Genomic DNA, 18,593 nt, shown 5'->3' on the forward strand with positions numbered 1-18,593 from the left:
ATTATGGCCGGCCTTATTTTTATAGTGGGTACAGACTCATGGTGAGATATGCGATATTAGTTCATGTTGGTAGGGGTTGGAACGTGTAATGTTGGCAGTAAACTATTACTCCCAACATGTGAGGGACACCACATGGAACAGTCGCTGAAAGATTCGTTTTTGATGGTCACAAAGGCTTCTGAGGTGTCAATGTGAGGGACACCACATGGAACTGTCGATGAATCTGTCCTACTGGCAATTACCCGTCCAAACACAACATTGGCGATAATTAAGCCACTATTTGCTTTTTGTATCAATTCCACAATTTATTTTGTCTTTTTATATGATCGATTCGTCGATATATTTGTAATCTAGATTTTTCTCCACGCAAAAAAAAAAAATAATAATAAATAAAGAGGAAGAATAAATCCCTAACTTGCAAAAAAAGACTTCGAGAGAGAGCGCTGCAGGATAACTTCATGCACCCATCACGTTCACGCTGGAAAAATTACGAGTGTCTTGTGCCCTCCCTTAGGCCTAAACTGTTCTCTTCTCCGCCAGCTGAGCTGAGCTGAGCTTCACCTCAAGACCGCAGTGCATGTGTGTGTGTGGTAATCATGGCGACGAGCCTGCCATGGCATCCCCTATTGTCTGCCTCGAAATCTCACCTTTCTATCCGACGACGGGCTCTCTCAACGCGTCAAGTGGTCACTGTGCAGGCCTTCCGCCGCAGCGATTTTGACGGCTTCGCGAAGCGAGTAACCTCCGGTGAGGCGTGGAGAGATGCTTGGCGGAGTGCTAACGATGGATTCGAGCAGTTCCTCTTCGATGCCAAGAAGACGGCGGAGCGTCTCGATCGTCAATACTCTGTCTCTCGACGACTTAACGCCGTCGTGCAATCTGCCACCGACCGGGCTCGCGAGATCGACCGTGAGCTTGAAATCGGACGGCGGTGGCGCTCCTTTACCCTCGATTTCTCCAGGAATTGGCCCAGGGTTTGTTCTCCCTCAATTATTTCTTTTTGCCCAATTTTTACTTGGTTCAATATTTTTGGATGTTATATTTGGTTATCTCCCTCAATTATTTCTTTTTGCCCAATTTTTACTTGGTTCAATATTTTTGGATGTTATATTTGGTTAAATACCTTAAAATCATTTTTCTTATAATATAGTCGCGGCTATATATAAGTTTGCTAAGTTATTTGCAATTTTGTTTAATTGAGTTTCTTTCAGTCATTTCTGCTCTTTGTTGATACTTGATGGCGTGGCGAAGCTTTCGTGTGTATGAATTTTGAACATCTAAATTGAATCGTAAACAATTTCCGTTCTCCGTGATTATTTCTATTCATATAACCACTTATTTTTCTTGTACATATATCACGTGGTAATTGTATCTTCGTAATCTTGGTTGCAATTATCGAATGATTTAACTTCTGCAGCACTATAAAGAGACTAGATGAACACTCATTAGGTGTTAGTTGAGAATTAGTGTGGAGAACATAGTCATCTCTAATGAGAACGAGGAAAAATAAATTGGCAATAGAGCAGTTGTAATGATAAGTGGTCTTTCTTCTTCGACAAAGCATCTAGATGAATATTTGTTTGTTTTCACCCTTGGTCGTCCTGGTTATTTCCAACTCAAAATCTTGGCTATCGAGGAACAGAGGGCAATTAACAAACAGAATAGTTCTAAGTTATCACATGGGTAAGTTGTACTTTGCATATCCATGGAGATTGGAGGATGTAGTGGGTTAGATTCTTGATTTTATTTTTCCCATTGTTGAATGGTTTTGAATGGGTGGGCAAGAAATTTCAGTTTCTTTTGGTTATTTTGTACGAAATTAAGTTCTCTGTGGTACCTTTTGGTAGGAGTAACTAGGACCATCATATGATGTTTGGACCAGCATAAAATTCAATCTAAATTTGGTGAGCACCTTTGATGTTGGGTAGCAGGTCTGCTTATGGATGAGATTGTGGGGATGGTATGTGCAAGAAAGTTTCTTTCTTAGGTATTACTCTGGCATCAGCAAGATGTGTTTCAGCTATGCCACCGAATCCTTTTTGAATATGGGTCTGAAGATTCCAATTTTCCTTGTAGGTATTTATTTTTATATTGGACTGTTGTGTCTATTATTCCAGTTCTCTTAGTCTTGTTGATCGATGATGATATGGATACCTAGTTTCATAGAGTTGTCAAGGTGTGATGATGATTCTAGGAAACTGTGGAGTGCCCAGTTGCCTAGGAGGCTAGTTTCTCTTTGGACATACTGAACATTTAAACTCTAACTGTAAGAAGTGCCCTGAGAAAATGACTCTGGTTCCCTTGGTGAAATTAAGAAGTTGTTGTGGTCATGTAAAATATTTTACTGCAATCTCACTTGTTTATTTTGCTTTTTTTCCCCTGGGGTTGGATTATTTCAACTTTGTCATTAGAAAGTTTAGTTGTTGGTTTTCATGTTTCATGGATGTTGGCATGGTTATTTATAACTTTTTTTGTCTTGTCCTTGCAGTATAGGAGGCAGCTGAATGATTTTCTTGATACTCCACTTGGAAGAAGTTTTGCTGTGAGTATCCATAACTCTTTTACAATGTATATAGATTTTTTTTTTTTTTTGATCAGCAAATGATTTCATTAAAGATGAAAATTAAAGATGATACAATTATTGAAAATACCAGCACTCTTTGGTATCATATTACAATTTTGTGCAAAAAGAGTTTCTGTCAAATCCCTTTTTGGCTAATGCATCTGCTACCCCATTTCCAGACCTCACCCAGCTGAACTGTGAATTCAATTGCTTTGCAATAAAAACAATCTCTCCCTGAAAGCATGTTTGTATTTCCAAGGTACTGCCTTAAGCTGCTTTGCCCAATGGATAACTAATTGTGAATCACCTTCCACTTCCAAATCTCTAAGGCCAAGCTGTTGTGCTAGTCTCAGGCCTTGTAACAAAGCCAAAGTTTCTGCCTTCATTGAATCACCCATGCCGATTGGTCCTGAATGCAATGTATATAGATGTTCTTGATGCCCTACAAATTAAACTTATTTTCTGGTTGGGTGTTTTCTTCTGCCTCAAGTAATTATCTATAGTAAATATGGGAATGTTATTGATGAAAATATCAGTCCCTTAGCTCAGTTATTTTCTATGGTCTTCACTTTTTTTTGCTTTAATAAATAAAAAATGGGCTTGAAGTAGATGGTGTTTTGGTCAGTGACTCGTGTTATCACAAAAACTTAAAACATGGCAATAGCAAATCTTTTAATGTTGAGGGCGTGTAAGGTTTCTTTCCCCTTGTTTCCTTTTTAGTATTTTTTTTTGGGGTTCCTGTTTCAAAACTTTTTTTTCCTCTTTGATTGGAGCCTGTTTCAAAACTTTTGCTACAAGACAACCACTGGTGCCCTAAAATCATTGGTTTCCTATGTGTATGAATTTGTTAGACATTTCTAACATATTGATTGTGTCTCCTTTGTTCTTTATATCTATATGATTATTGACTCTGAATTTGCAATTTGATGAAGTTTGTTTCATTGATATCATGGTGTTATAATTCTCTAGTTATTCCTGATCCTAATTGATCAGCACAGAGTATACTTTTAGATGCTTAGGGGCCATTTGATAGCAACTGAATTAGCTGAACTAAATGACTTATTGATTTGTTTGTTAGTTGATAAAATAATTAAATAATAAAATATTTTGGGGGTATACTAATAAACCCAATTACAGATTCAGCAAATAAGGAGCTTGCAACCTCCAGAGTAACTTATTCACTAAAAGACATAGCAACAAGTCATTCAATTCAGCCACTTCAGCTGTTATCAAATGGACCCTTAAGTGTCTACTAAAAGCTACAGCTTGTTATGTGGGTTGATCACTAGTTGATTATCAAGACTAGATGCTGAGAAGCCTTGTTGTTGCATGATAAAAGGTTTTTATAGTTTTGAATAGCACCATAAACTCTAATGGTCTGACATCTTTGTTAATTAGCTCATTAGCTGATTCTTCCAAGAAATTCTAGGTAGCCCCTGTGCTTGGAGTTTGAAATTCCTATTAGGTATATTTAGTTTTCTTTTTTTTTTTTTAATAGAGGCAACTTGAATTCTGTGTATTTAGTTTGCAAATATATTTTGTACCAGGTGCTTAATGCATAAGGGGCCATTGATTGGTGCAATGGTAAAACCTTGGGATGACAGGCGTTGGAATGTGGTTTGAGTTTGAGAGTGATCACTTTGTGCAAAAATTGCATAATGCCCCTTTTTTGACCTAATGCTTCACTGAGGAAATTCCCTTGGTTGTTGCAATCACTTTGGAGCTTCTGCATGTTAAGCTAACCATGACCACAAGGTATGATACTAGGATGACCATGCATTCCTAGTGTACTGGTGTAGGACCGGATGCATATTAGGATACTGATTTATATCAAATGCTGTTTATTTGATCCCTCTTTGTCCTTGTACCATCTTAGTTTATATAATTCTTATAACTCATTTTTATGCCTTTTACTTTTGTAGACGGTCTTCTTCCTTTGGTTTGCATTATCTGGATGGCTTTTTCGAGTCTTGATCTTTGCAACATGGGTACTGCCATTTGCTGCTCCCCTACTCATTGGGACTGTTGCCAACAACTTTGTAATTGAGGTAAATTTACTGTTTCTGACCTTGATTTTTTTTTTCAGTCTAATGGATGACTGGGGATTTTTTTTTGAAGATAAATAAAGAAGAAAATTTATTAATGGTACAGAAACAGAAACAGAAAAAGGAGGATACAACCAGGTGATAAGACATCACCCAACCTAGGAAAAAACAATCATCTTAACCCCTTGGGCCTTAAGAAAGCAACCCTAAAATCACCAATTACAATTTGAGATCCCCATGCCAACCAAAACTGAAAAACCCGAGAAACACGTAAAAACCTCCTTCCCTAGAACTCGTAAAAGCAAGTAAATGCTCACTCCCACCCACCCTTCATCTCAACCTTAAAACAGAGACACTAACCCTGAACCCATAAACCTATTCTGACGAGACTCAGAATCACACTTAAAACAGAGACATTCTCCCATAAACCTATTTGAAAGGCTTTCTTCATCTTCTTCCTCTTCTTCTTTGGCACTGCCCCAAAAACTTTCAGCTTTAATCTGGCGAAAGCTTTTGAAACTTGAACTGGGGAATTCAAGAAGATTGATTGAATGGGATAGATTTTAGTAGCTCAGTTTTTCTGCTCTTGTCGTTGTAAATTTTGTAATTATGTTTTAACTCTTTCCCCAACTCATTTAAGTTTTATGTGTAACAAGAGTTAGTCTTGAAGGTTACCTTCTGAGGGTAATATGCTATGTAATACATGGTGCAGTTAGCTAAAGACTAAATTGTCTATTAGTTTCATTGTCCTATACCTTTTAATTAATGGAAATATCTTTAATAGCCATAAGTTAACTTGATAATATTCTAAGCATTTAATTGATCAGTTTTCTTCAAGTATATTTGACATTATGGTAAAGGTCTTTTAAAAAAAGGTTTGTTAGGGGGCAGACCAAAAAGGACTTGAGTGGAAGTAGTTAGAAATGATTTAAGCACCCACCTAATTTGACAATGGATATGACACTGAACACAACAGATTGGAGAAGTCATGTAGCCAATCCCATCTAGTTGGTACAAGGCTTACATGATGATAATGATGATATTACTTGTATAAGTGTGGGGTCCATGACCCATGCAAGAGGTGGATTATCAGCTGTGCTACTTAATACTTATATTGATTCCTTCCTGTACAATTTGTATTCTAATAGCAGACTGCAAAGTTCACTCAGTTGTATGAAGCTCTAGTCTGATTATTGATCAGAGCCCACACTCAATCAGTCAATAGAGAGGTTAACCAGGGCAAAATTGATGTAGATTCCAGGTTTTTTTCTTGTTTATCTAGATGGATATTAAATTATTAAGTGGCTCTATTGACAAATTTTACAAGGCTTCTAAAATGATGTATAGATCAGATGGCCAAAGGTAATATCAATTTTTGGTACAAACATGAGGCAATATCTATATGGGATTTGTCACCTGGCAATCTTGTTCCACCCAATTTCTGGTATGCTGGTTATTTATATTGATAAAAAAAAAGATATGCTGGTTATTTATAGGATCATCCCAAGCTGCATATGGTTTCTGCAGTTCAAACCTAAAAGTGTTCCATCTTTAATACTCTTTACCTGTAAAGTTGTTTGTGTGCATGGAAAATATGCACCTACATCTAGTTGTCCATGTACATTTGGGCATTACATCTAGGAGAGAGGGTTCTAGAAGTGCAAAAGCCTTTATTTTTTTTGATCAGCAGAAAAAATTATTTTGTCATATTTGGTTATATATGAGGTTAGTACAACTTGATTAGTACAATTATTTTGTCATATTTGGTTGTCCATGTACAATTGAACTTGTGATGCAGGCATGGTAGCATGAAGGAACTTTTCTTCTACCATGGTTTCTTTCCTTGCTGCCATGCTGAGGTGAACCTCATGGCGTTCAACAAATCCACGAATAAGAGCAAGGTAAAAAAAGCAAGCTGAATTTGCCATGGGTGGAAGATTTTCACCGATTAGGAATTGGTGGAGATTTCTCAAGGTGGAAATGAAGGAATTTCTGATGGAGGTATTTCAGAATAAAGAGCTCGTAGTTAGAATTCAAGAAGGCAGGAAAGGTACAGTTATGTTAGTAAGGGAGGTGGCATTTTGGTTCCAAAGCTTTCTGGATGGTGCGGTGAATGTAAGTTAGAGATTGGATTGGAAAGACACGTTCAGAATGCAGTAAGGAGGAGGAATGCAAAATGTTGGTTTGTGTCGCTTAAAGAAAGATTCAAGAATGGAAAAAAACAAACAATCATTATACCAGAAGGTAAGGATCTGGAAGGGTGGACAAGAATTGCTAATCAACTTCATGCAGTGGTAAGCAAAAGCTGGGGGAGTAAGAAGGAGAACAACTTAACAAATGGAAAGAAAACAGTGGAAGATTTTGGAAAGGAGGACCTGAAGGAAATAAGAAAGAATTTTGAGAACTTAAGACTCGAAGATAAGTCCAAATGCAGGGCTTCTGTGATGGTTGCGGTGTCTACAGCGGAACCAAAATTCAGGTTAAACCACGAGGAGAGAGAATGGGGGCAAAGGCTTGTGGTTACTGCAAAAAATAAAGTTTTAGACTGGACAAGAATCTTAGAAGACGTAACAGAGAAGTTGGGAGTCAAGAGTACAACAGCCCTCATACCGTTTAATGAGAGGAAGGCTATTTTGGATGCAGGGAAGAGGGCAGTGGGCTGTGAGAGCATTGAGACGCAAGATAGAACGATGACAATTGAAAAATGGTTGCCGTCATGCAACTCTCTGGAGATTTCTGATGGTTGCTTCCACCTGAATCTGGTGGGGCTGCCTTTCAATCTCTGGACGAGACCCATAATTGAGCAGATTGCAATGGCGATGAGAGGTGCTCTGCTTGAGTTCAACAGTAGTGATCTGAGAGCTTTACGCATGAGGGTTGCTGGAGTCAAGCCAGAGGCGATTCCGAGGTCTTTCATGCTGCATGTCGGAGGCCTCTGGAGCAGGGTGTGGGTGGCTTTGGAAGTGGAATCATTGCTCTGATTTGGAAAGATGAAGGTTGAAGATGATGACGTGGTTTGGTGGGGTTTCAAGTGGCGAGGCATGTGCATCGGAATATGCACAGGTGGGTGTAGATGTGGAGACTGGGAAAGAAGCTGGGAAGACTTTGGGGGAGATGCTTCGAATTCCAGAGTCGAATGCATGATGAGAAATGAATGATATTTATGAAAATGGAGGCTCGCATGGGGAAGTAGAATTGGCAGGGGCTGAGTCGGCGAGTGAGTGGGGTCCACCTTTTAAAGAGAAAAGGTTTGAAATTAGTTTAAGTGAACCGGATGGTCTGCCAGCGGTTCAAGAGTTCAGATCAAAAGGGGCTATTAAATCATGTGAAAGCTCTATTAGTTACATGTTGCTTTGGCCTTCGATAAGCCCAAGTAACTGGGCCAACTCAAACACAGTATGCATACGTATTGTGTCATCCTCAGACGGGATAGAAGAATGTAGATGAGAGGTAGCAGGAGATCTCAGAGGAGGAAGAGAGGAAGTTAAGAACGGGGAGACATACCAAGGTAGGATCGCTGGTGGATCAAAGTTTACGGGTGAAGGAGTGTATGCACAAGGGCTTGATGGTGATGGTAAGCTGGATGGTGCATTCCTTCCATCAACTTTAGCAGATAAGGAGTATGGCTTGAAGCCTCGAGCAAAAGGAAAGTTGTCTAATACTCAAGATGTCCAATGATTTGCAAAATGACAAGGGCTTTCGATCCAGGAATAGAGAAAAAGGCATCGAGAAGTTTCTGAGTTCAAAAGGTCTATACTCTGCTGAATTTGAGGACATCAGGACATCAGACTATATCTATTGGTGACAGACATCATATTACACAAGAGTGCAAACATAATTTTTGTTAAGTCTGAAATTTTATTTAGTTTTAACATGCACCCTCTCATGCTACTGAGGGCAAGGCCGAAAGACAAGAAGCATCCTCTTCCTAGAGTTATTGCTGCCCCCACTAGACTAGACATATATTGCCACATATAATAAATATGCCCCAGATTTTGATTGTTTTTTTTTTTTTAATTCCTACTTTTGAATGGTCTATTCAAAGAGATCGCTTGGACCACATGAGCAGGAGGAAATTTGCGGTTAGGGCCCATAAGATAGTCTTCATTCAGGCCGGAAATTGTGCAATTTATCCAAAATCAGATATTTTGAAAGGTTCATACAAGTGGATATCTGTATTTATGTTCAATTTGATCTTGTATCCTTCCTATTGATATCACCATTACATTGTCACTCACATTAATAATTGAAATTATGAAGTAAAGAATTATAATGTGCATGGTATTTCTTTCCTTCAATGTTTAAACAGGGAGCTTGTCCAGCTTGCAAAAGACGTTTCATGGGCTACAAGAACCAAGTAGTTCGCTGTGCTAGCTGTGGAAATATTGTGTGGCAACCGAAAGGTGACTTCTTCTCAGGTGGAAGAAGTAATAATACCTCTTCAACCTCTGGACCTGACATTATTGATGTCGAGTTTGAGGAGAAATGAGAGACATTTCTAAGTGCTGGTGAATGGTGTGGCTGTGGCACTCGTTCCTCAAGCAACATGAGAAGAGAAAAAGGAGAAATGTAAGAGCCTGTGAGCTTATTTGTTGTGATTTCAGGATTTTCTCATCTACTGTAAATGGAAAGTAGTAGTGGGAATTATTCAATATTTTGTTCTGTATATTGACTTTGTTAGTTTGTTTAGCTCAAGAAAGAAAGGAAAGAAATGCATGTCCATTGGTTCGTTCAACTAAGAAACTACCTGTTTTTTATTAGAAATTTTCCTCTAAGAGTATTTTTTGGGGGAGTGAGTTCCTACTTTCATCTGATGGATAACATTTTAATATTATGGCCGAAACAAAGAGTTGCCTTGCTGTGGCTTTGATGATGAAGCCATGATTGGAATCTGAAGGTATTCATGTTAATGCATGGCCAACAACGATCTCATACATATTCCAGTCTGATGGTTAATAGCAAGTTCATGTGGATATGTCGTCTGTGTTTTGAATTTGTTATCGTAGGTGAAAATTTGCCTTTTCTTTTGGAATCTGTGTTGTATTTGCACGAGTTATGAACTATAAGTCAGTAATATACTAATATTTACATTCTTGTAGTCCAAATTGGTGTCATGCATGGTTTATTATGGGGATAAGGCTTTAACAACAACAGTCGACTTTATTTATGTATTTATTTTGAAGCCACCTTTTTTTTAAGCCACACAATAGCCAAGCCCAAATTCCACTTTTTTACTTTTGGTTTCCAAATGGTCATTTTTCTAAAAACTTTCGTTTTATAGTGAGCCATATATCTCCGTTTCAACTTAGTTTGACTCTAGCAAGGTTCACGTATTGTTCCGTGACCCTTCCGATACGCCCCTACAGTGGGTGTATCGGGGGTCTGACCGGTTCAGGGGATGGAGGAGTCTTAGATTGGCTCCCGTGAATCAGTTTTGAAAAATAAAATTAAAAAAGATAAGTATCGAAATGCTCGATACCCCTATTGGTGTATCAGGCGTATCGATATTTTGAACCTTAGACTCTAATTTATTTAGAAAGTTTTTTTTTTTTTTCATTAAGATATATTGTTTTAGGAAGTTTGAATTCAGTTAGGCCAGTTTGGAAGGAGTACAAATACAAATACAAATATGTACAGTATTGCACTCTACAAATTTGTATTTGTACTCCTTCCAAACTGAGCTTATTTTTAGTACATAGGCTCTTGTACATGAACAATGGCATTGAATTAAACAAAGTTTCTTTTAAATGTCGTTATTTTCATGAAAATTCATTTAGAGGAGGACAATGGTCTTCTTTATTGGCATTTGGCACAGGAATGTTTCACAAGTGTTCCTTTTCTGATGTGTCATTCATGTCACATCAGCAATTGAATGGAATTGGGACGTTTTTTTGTCTGGTTTTTCGATTAGCGGTTCAACCATTTGGTCCGAACGGGTCAAAATGTTTGGTTTAATTTATGTGAATTTAATGTACTAACCCTCGTATATGTAATTAATAATCTTCATATTAAACATAGGTTAACCATGACCAATAACCAATAATGTGATAGTTTCCCATGAGATATGTCATTCTCTGATAAATAAGAAGGTCCGGGCTGAGTACATAGGGATAAAGTTGGACATGGCCAAAACATATGATAAACTCGATTGGTCGTACCTACAGGCGGTCATGAAGGCTTTGGGTTTTTTTGAGTCATTGTGTCTGTTAATCGACCAATGCATCTCGTCAGTTTCCTTTCGGTGCTAATCATTGGCATAGTGAAGGTTATATATTCCCCCCATCTAGGGGAATTAGGCAAGGGGACTCCCTTTTTCCATACCTGTTCCTAATAGTAATGAAAAGCTTATCCAGACCGTAATTAAAAGTGGAAAAGGAAGGGAAAATCCAGGGTTTCAAGGTGGCTAGAGATGCCCCCCTAGTTTCTTGTATCTTCTATGCAGATGATCTAATGTTGTTTATCAAAACCCACCGGGAAGAGATTAGGAATCTCAAAGATACTCTGGAGAAGTTACGGAGAATGTCTAGGCAATTGGAGAGGGTGAATTTTGATGGATGTAGCTTAAGGAATCCCAGGCCGTCTGGGAGAGGGGGTGTTTTCAGGAATGATGAGGGGTATATTACTGTCATGTTCTCTAGGCCAATTGGAGAGGGTGACTTTCTTAGGGCTGAAATTCTAGTAGTTTTTGAAGGAATTCAAAAGGCAAGAGAATTAAGCATCATATGCTTAGTGATTGAGGGGGACTCGAAGATGGTGATTAGGTGGCTGAAAGGAGATATCAGTGGCTTGTAGAGTTACAGTAATGAGATGAAAAAATTTAATTGGCTGTGTAAGAACTTAGAGGTGCATGAAGAGAAGTGCTAACTCACTGGCTCATGGGTTAGCTAAGCAAGGGGGGGCTAAGGATTCTTTGTTTTGGACACACTTTTAGTATTTTGTTGTCATTTTGATGTTGGAGAGTTAAGATTGTTTACTTCCCCATTTTTTGTAATTAATTTTCACAAGTATTATTCATTAATAAAGATTTCTGTTATTGATAAAAAAAAAAGAATGTCTAGAAAATTGATAAATAACGAAAAATATGACCTCCTTTTCAACAAGAATATTCACCCAAGACAGATCAAGAGGTAGTTGAGGATGGAAGTCTAGCCCCTATCTCAAAATACTTAGGGGTACCGCTTCTCTAAAACAAACAAAAACACAATTCCCTCTCTTTTGTCTTGGATGCCTTAAAATCCAAGTTGGCTACCTGAAAGGCTACATCCTAGTTACTAGCTGGGAGACATACTTCGGCTCAGTTTGCCCTTCAAGCTATACCCCTCCATGGATCCATGGGTGGGCGTAGCCCTGTTCCCTAGAAAAACAACCTAGGACATGGAGAAAACCCAAAGATCCTTTTGGTGGGGGAATAAAGGAGGTCAAAGAGGTTTTAGATGGGTCTCTTGGGAAAAACTATGCTCTCCAAAATCTTTTTGGTGGGATAAGCCTCCTTAACATGACTTGAATCCATAGAGCCCTCCTTAAAAAATTGGCCTGGAGATTCTTACTAGAACACCAAAACTGGTGGGCCAACATCTGGCAAGCAAAGTACCTTAAAGGAGGCTTACTGTTCCTGTTTAAGATTAAACAATCAGCTTCCTAGTTCTGGAAATCGGTGGGGCTCATCTTGAGGGATCTTTTTTTCTAGAGGTGGGTTATCTGATAACCTCAGAGCATAAAAAAATATCAAGGGTCCGTGGGACTAGATCAACTACTGGCTTTTGCCGATTACCAATTGAAAATCTTAGACCTAATTGGCCAAAATGGGACTTGGGATAGGGAGAAAATGGAATCATTTTTAAAGACTTGTAGGTCCATAAAATTTGCAACACCCCAATTCAACCCACAGGTCAAGGGCCCACCTGGGTCTGAACCCAGAATAAAAATGGGTGTCTTACAGCAAAATTGGCCTACAAAATGGAAGGCCCAAATAGATCAAACCTGGACCTACATCTAGCCCTGAGTCTTAAATAGGCGTGAAAGATTAAGGTGGTGGGGATGTTTCAAATTGGTTCTCTGGAGAGCTCTTATGGACCTATACCCAATTAAATATAAATTGGGCATGGACGGAGATGACAGGTTATGTCCTTTAGAGAAGGAAGAAAGCCTACAATTTTGAGAGAAGAAAAGATATCTTAATATGGATTTGATTTTTTAGGGAAAGGGATTTTATTTTGAGAGAAAAGAGAATGGTGGCAGAGAGAAACTGAAGAAGAAAAAGAGGAGGAGAGGATGACGTGCATGGTGGCGTTATCGGTTTCTGTTTTTGATGGTTTGCGGATGATAGTAACAGTAATGAACCGGAGCAGTACAGAGGGGAATATAGAAGATGGAGTCGGTTGAAAGTGAACCGACGTACATGAACGAAGACTCATTAATTCACCTAGGGAGAGGTATCGGCAGACTTTGGAACTGAATTACTTTGGAAGATACAACGACTTGTATCGAAATTGAACAAACATTGAAAATAGACTTTAGCTTTACTGTTATTCGAGGTGACTGAATCACCGACGTTTGGAGATGTGAAACAACATTTAATACTCCTCCTTGGTGCACATTTCAGCAACTCCATTCATGTCTCGTAACAATTCGAACTTGCCTTTTGGTAGAGCCTTTGTGAATAGGTCAGCTAACTGTTCTTCAATTTTGCAATGTTTGAGCTCTATTTCTTTGTTTCCTTCTACTTCTCTGATAAAGTGATACTTGATGCCAATATGTTTGGTTCTGCTATGAAATATGAGATTCTTTGCTATTGCAATAGCAGATTTGCTATCGCAATAGATTTCAGTAGCACCAACTTGTGGTTCTCCCATATCGTCAAATATCCTTTTGAGCCATATAGCCTGACTTGTTGTTATTGTTGCTGCAATATATTCTGCTTCAGTTGATGATTGGGCAACAGTTGTTTGCTTCTTTGAAGCCCAAGAAAATATCCCTGATCCAAGTGTGAAAGCATAACCAGATGTGCTTTTCATGTCATCTATCGAACCCGCCCGGTCACTGTCGGTGTAGCCAATGAGCTTAGAGTCATGTGTGACTCTATAACAAATTCCATAGCTCTTTGTTCCTTGCAAATACCTTAGTATTCTTTTAGCTGCTCCATGATGAACTTGACTTGGGTTCTGCATGAATCTTGATAGTAGACTAATTGCATACATGATGTCTAGTCTTGTAGTAGTTAAATAGAGAAGACTTCCAATCATACTTTGAAATTGTGATTCATTTGCCTTTGGTGAGTCATCTTCCTTTTTGAATGCTTTAGTGTTGTCTAATGGAATGGAGACCGTTTTGCACCCCTCCATTTTGAATTTTTTTTAAAAGAATTTCCATATACTTCTTTTGCGAGATGAATGTCCCTTCTTCTTCTTGAGATATTTCAATTCCAAGAAAGTAGTGTATTAGGCCTAAATCAGTCATCTCAAAAGTCTTCATCATGTCTTCTTTAAACTTCTTGACCATCTTCTCATTATTTCCAGTATAAATGAGATCATCAACATATAAAGAAACAATGAGAGTGTCATTTGTACCTTGAGTCTTGATGTAGAGTGTTGGCTCACTATAGCTCCTCCTGAATTCTTGCTCCAAGAAGTAATTGTCGATTCTGCTGTACTAAGCTCCCGGAGCTTGTTTTAAGCCATATAATGCATTCTTTAATCTGAGAACTTTGCCTTTTTGTCCTTGCAACACGAACCCTTGAGGTTGCTCCACATAGATTTCCTCCTTAAGATAGCCATTGAGGAATGCAGATTTCACATCAAGTTGAAAAGTTTTCCATTTCTTCTGTGCAACAAATGCTATCAATGCCCTGATTGTGTCAATGTGAGCAACTGGAGCAAATGTCTCATTGTAGTCGATACCATATTGTTGTGAGTATTCTTTGGCAACTAGCCTTGCTTTAAGCTTATGGATTGAGCCATCTGAGTTAAACTTTGTCTTCTAGACCCACTTAACTCTAATAGTGTCTTTGTCTTGTGGACGATCCACAAACTCCCAAGTCTCATTTTTTTCAATTATTTTTATCTCTTCATTCATAGCTTTTCTCCATTTTTCTTCCTTAAAAGCTTCTTCAAAGCTTTCTGGTTCTATGATTATCAAGTTGCATGTCTCATATATTTCTGTTAAGGATTTAGTTCACCTTGGTGGTGAGTCCGGAGTAGACTGTGAAGCTTGTTCCGGTTCTGATTGTGTTGGCGAACTGATTTGATCACGATCTTCTTCAATTCTTTGACTTGGTAATAGAGGCAAGTTGATAGTGTTTCTTTCAACTTCTTTTGTCTCCCAATTGTATGCAGCATCTTTGTCAAAGCTTATGTCTCGATTGATTATGAGTTTTTCTTTCCTTAAGTTATAGACTCGATAGCCTTTTGATTGAGTGTTATAGCCTAAGAAAATTCCTTTTTCAGTCTTTTCATCCAGTTTGCCTCTTTTCTCTTGTGGGACATGTGTGTAGCATATGTATCCGAAAACTCTGAGATGCTTTGTTGATGGTTTTTGTCCACTCCAAGCTTCAATTGGTGTCCTATTTTGCATAGCTTTAGTAGGACATCTATTGAGCAGATAGACAACAATGCTTATTACCTCTACCCAGAAAATTTTGGGAAGACTTTTTTCCATGAGCATGGCTCTTGCAGTTTCTATAACAGTTTGGTTTTTTCTTTTGGATACTCCATTCTGTTTTGGAGTGTACCCGACTGTAAGTTGATGCTCCATGCCTTCATCTTCACAGAACTTGTTGAATTTATTAGAGGTGTATTATTTGCCTCTGTTACTTCTTATGGTCTTGATGTTGTGACCACCTTGCTTCTCAACACGGGCTTTGAATTTTTTAAAAATATCGAGAACCTACGATTTTTCTCGCAAGAAATAAACCCATGTCATTCTAGTATAATCATCAATGAAGAGGATAAAATACCTATTTTGATTATTTGATGCATTGGACCACAAACATATTTATGAATTAACTCCAATGGCGCTTTGGATCTCCAAGCTTTGCCGGATGGGAAGGGTTGTCGATGTTGTTTTTCGAGCATACACCCTTCACAGACATTGTTGAACTCCTTGATAGTTGGTAGGTCACGCATCACGTTCTTCTGCTGAAGAATCCTTAATCCATGGAAATTATAGTGTCCGAATCTTCTATGCCATAGCCATGACTCGTCCACTTGTGCTTGCATTGCTATATAACTTGCATCTTTCCATTGAATGGGGAAGCACCTGTTTTCTGTCATTTTTGTTTTTGCAATTTCAAGGGATTTGTCTTGCTTATCATAGATTGTGCAAGAGTTTCCCTCAAAATGTAGAAAGTAACCTCTTTCTATCATTTGGCCCACACTAAGTAGATTTTGATCAATGTTAGGGACCAAAAGTACATCATTTATGTATTTCTTGCCTTGTTTGGTGTCAACAACAATGGTGCCTTTGCCGGTTGCTTCCATGAAGTCGCAATTACCAATTTTGACTTTTGTCTTGATTTTATCAAGGCTATGGAAGATGCTTTAATTTTTAGTCACGTGATTACTACACCCATTGTCAAGATACCAAGTATCATTTTTTTCTTCTATTGCAGAATGACAAGCATAAAAGAGATTATTTTCCTCATCTTTCATTTCTGAAAATTTAGCTTGATGGGTTTTCTTGAATCTACAAACTTTTTCAACATGGCCAAATTTTTTATAGTTTTGGCACTGTGGTTTTCCTTTAAACTAGCAATCTTTCTCCAAGTGATTTCTCTTCTTGTAAATACCACATGAAGAAAACTTGTCATTATTTTCTTTTGGTTTTTCTTGTGACTTTCTTCCATCAACTTTTGGTTTATTAAGCCGCAGATTAACTTTAGACTGAAAGGCAGATTCAACCGAATTTTCATTCTGCCTGTCACGCCTATTTTCATATGTCTCAAGAGAGCCCATCAATTCTGTTAGTAATAGTGTTTCTAGATCCTTTGTTTCTTCTATCACCGAAATTATTGGATCATATCTCTTTGTGCAAGAGATTAGAATTTTTTCGACTATTTTCTTGTCAGAAATAGTCTCCCCATAGGCTCTCATTTGATTTACTATTCCTTTTATTCTAGAATAGTAATCTTTTGCAGTCTCATTATCCTTCATCTTAAGATTTTCAAAATCCCTTCTAAACTTCTGCAATTTAACAGTGCGTACCTTGATAGATCCTTGGAATTCCTCCTGCAGTGTACCATGCCTCTTTTGCAGTTGATGCGCCCATGATTCGAGGAAATATCTCCTCAGCCATTGCTTACTATAAGCAGAATAGTGCTTGACAATCCTTTCGTTGATTTTCTTCATAGATCTTCTTTTGATTTGCTGAAAGAGTAGAGGTGTCTTCAGCAATGCAGAATCCTTCCTCAACGATTCTCGATAAACTTTGTGACCGAAAATAGGCCTTCATTTTGATAGACTAGAAGTCATAGTTTTCTCCATTGAAGATTGAAAGAGAAAGGGTGGAATGATTGGCTTCTACACACATTGTTTAGAAGAACTCACGCCCAAGAGATTTGATTGAACGGGCTCTGATACCACTGATGGTTTGCGGATGATAGTAACTGTAAAATAAAAAATTATGACAGAGAAAACTGAATAGAGCTTAATGGATCGAGAGAAAAAAAATGAAGTTGTATTTTAATGTTTTTCTCTGATGAACCGAAGCAGTACAGAGGGGGATATATATAGAAGATGGAGTCGGTTGAAAGTGAACCGACGTACATGAACGAAGACTCATTAACTCACCTAGGGAGAGGTATCGACAGACTTTGGAACTGAATTACTTCGGAAGATACAACGACTTGTATCGAAATGGAACAAACATTGAAAATAGACTTTAGCTTTACTGTTATTCGAGGTGACTGAATCAACGACTTCTGGAAATGTGAAACAACATTTAATACTTTCTCTCTATCTTTATTTCTAGCTTTGATTCAAATTTTCTTCCATGTTTCCTCTCAAATCTTAGTCTTCCCTCACCTTTTGTGAATCAATTTACTCTTTCTTTTTCCTCCCAAAACTCTATCTTTCTCTCTCTCTCACACACAGAAATCTCATATTCTATTTTATTATTTATTTATTAAAAAATAATTTAATATTTTCTTTTAAAAGTAACTTGTGAACCATTGCTTGAGTCAAACGAGTTGATGATTTGATTGCCTAAGTCAGCGGTTTCTTTAACCAATTCAATCACTTTTGAGAAAAATGGTTCAGTGTTAAAATGGAAGTGACATCATAGTTGGTTTTTGAGTCAAATGGTCGAACCATCTAGGTCAACAATCGTTTTAAACCTTGATAGGAGATGGAACGGGTTCAATAATCATTTTCAATGTTGAAGCGCTTTGGATAAGCTTTCAAAGAGGCTAAAGTGAACAGCTCTTCCAATGAGTTAGCTAATTTAGGCTCTTCAAATTTTTCGTCAAGCATAGCTTATAGGTTGTCTGTGTAACACCCATCTAGGAAAGCTAGAAGCAATTCATCCCTCAAACTGGCACTTTATTTTTGCACAAGGATGACGCTAAGCTTCCAATGTTGTTTCTAAACCATGGAATGCTGAGTCTACTAGGGTGTAGTGTGAGTCTAGAATTTCAGATCCTGATTTTTTTCCTTTCTTATTGATATTCCAAGGCTCTCTTGCTTTTGTTTTGGCTCAACTAGGCCCAATTGATGATTTGTCCTCCTTGTAAGTGGGGCTGTAAAAATTGGATTTAAACCAAACCCAATTGCATTTGCATCTGCATCCAATTATGAAACCTCTATATTTACATTTGCATTCAATTATCTTTTGGATCGAATGTGGATTTAATCCACAATCATATTATGTGTTAAAATGATAAAAAAAAACAAGTTCTTTTGTAACTTATATATGCATATTAAATGCATATGAATATTGTTGGTCTAAATTTGAGCAACATATAAGACAAGTGAAAGGGAATTGGAAACTAGACG

The 18,593-nt window shown here is 37.9% G+C and overlaps 1 protein-coding gene across 1 annotated transcript; it reads left to right on the top strand.

The window, feature by feature from the left end:
* Positions 1 to 238: 238 nt before the first annotated feature.
* Positions 239 to 9,351, top strand: LOC148848445 (replicase polyprotein 1ab protein). Its single transcript, XM_088949804.1, has 4 exons — positions 239 to 974; positions 2,489 to 2,542; positions 4,486 to 4,611; positions 8,918 to 9,351. Exons 1-4 carry the CDS (start codon positions 597 to 599, stop codon positions 9,095 to 9,097), a joined length of 738 nt encoding a protein of 245 aa, XP_088805930.1. The 5' UTR covers positions 239 to 596; the 3' UTR covers positions 9,098 to 9,351.
* The last annotated feature ends 9,242 nt before the right edge of the window (positions 9,352 to 18,593 follow it).

Source organism: Nelumbo lutea, chromosome 6 (genome assembly GCF_056320005.1).
Source record: "Nelumbo lutea isolate HS-2025 chromosome 6, American lotus-T2T, whole genome shotgun sequence".
In the NCBI taxonomy this organism is placed as follows: Eukaryota; Viridiplantae; Streptophyta; class Magnoliopsida; order Proteales; family Nelumbonaceae; genus Nelumbo; species Nelumbo lutea.

Coding starts and splice junctions, on each gene's coding strand:
- LOC148848445 (XM_088949804.1), top strand. CDS start 597: ATGGCGACGAGCCTGCCATGGCATCCCCTATTGTCTGCCTCGAAATCT. Junction 975..2,488: donor TCTCCAGGAATTGGCCCAGG/GTTTGTTCTCCC, acceptor TTGTCCTTGCAG/TATAGGAGGCAGCTGAATGA. Junction 2,543..4,485: donor CACTTGGAAGAAGTTTTGCT/GTGAGTATCCAT, acceptor TTACTTTTGTAG/ACGGTCTTCTTCCTTTGGTT.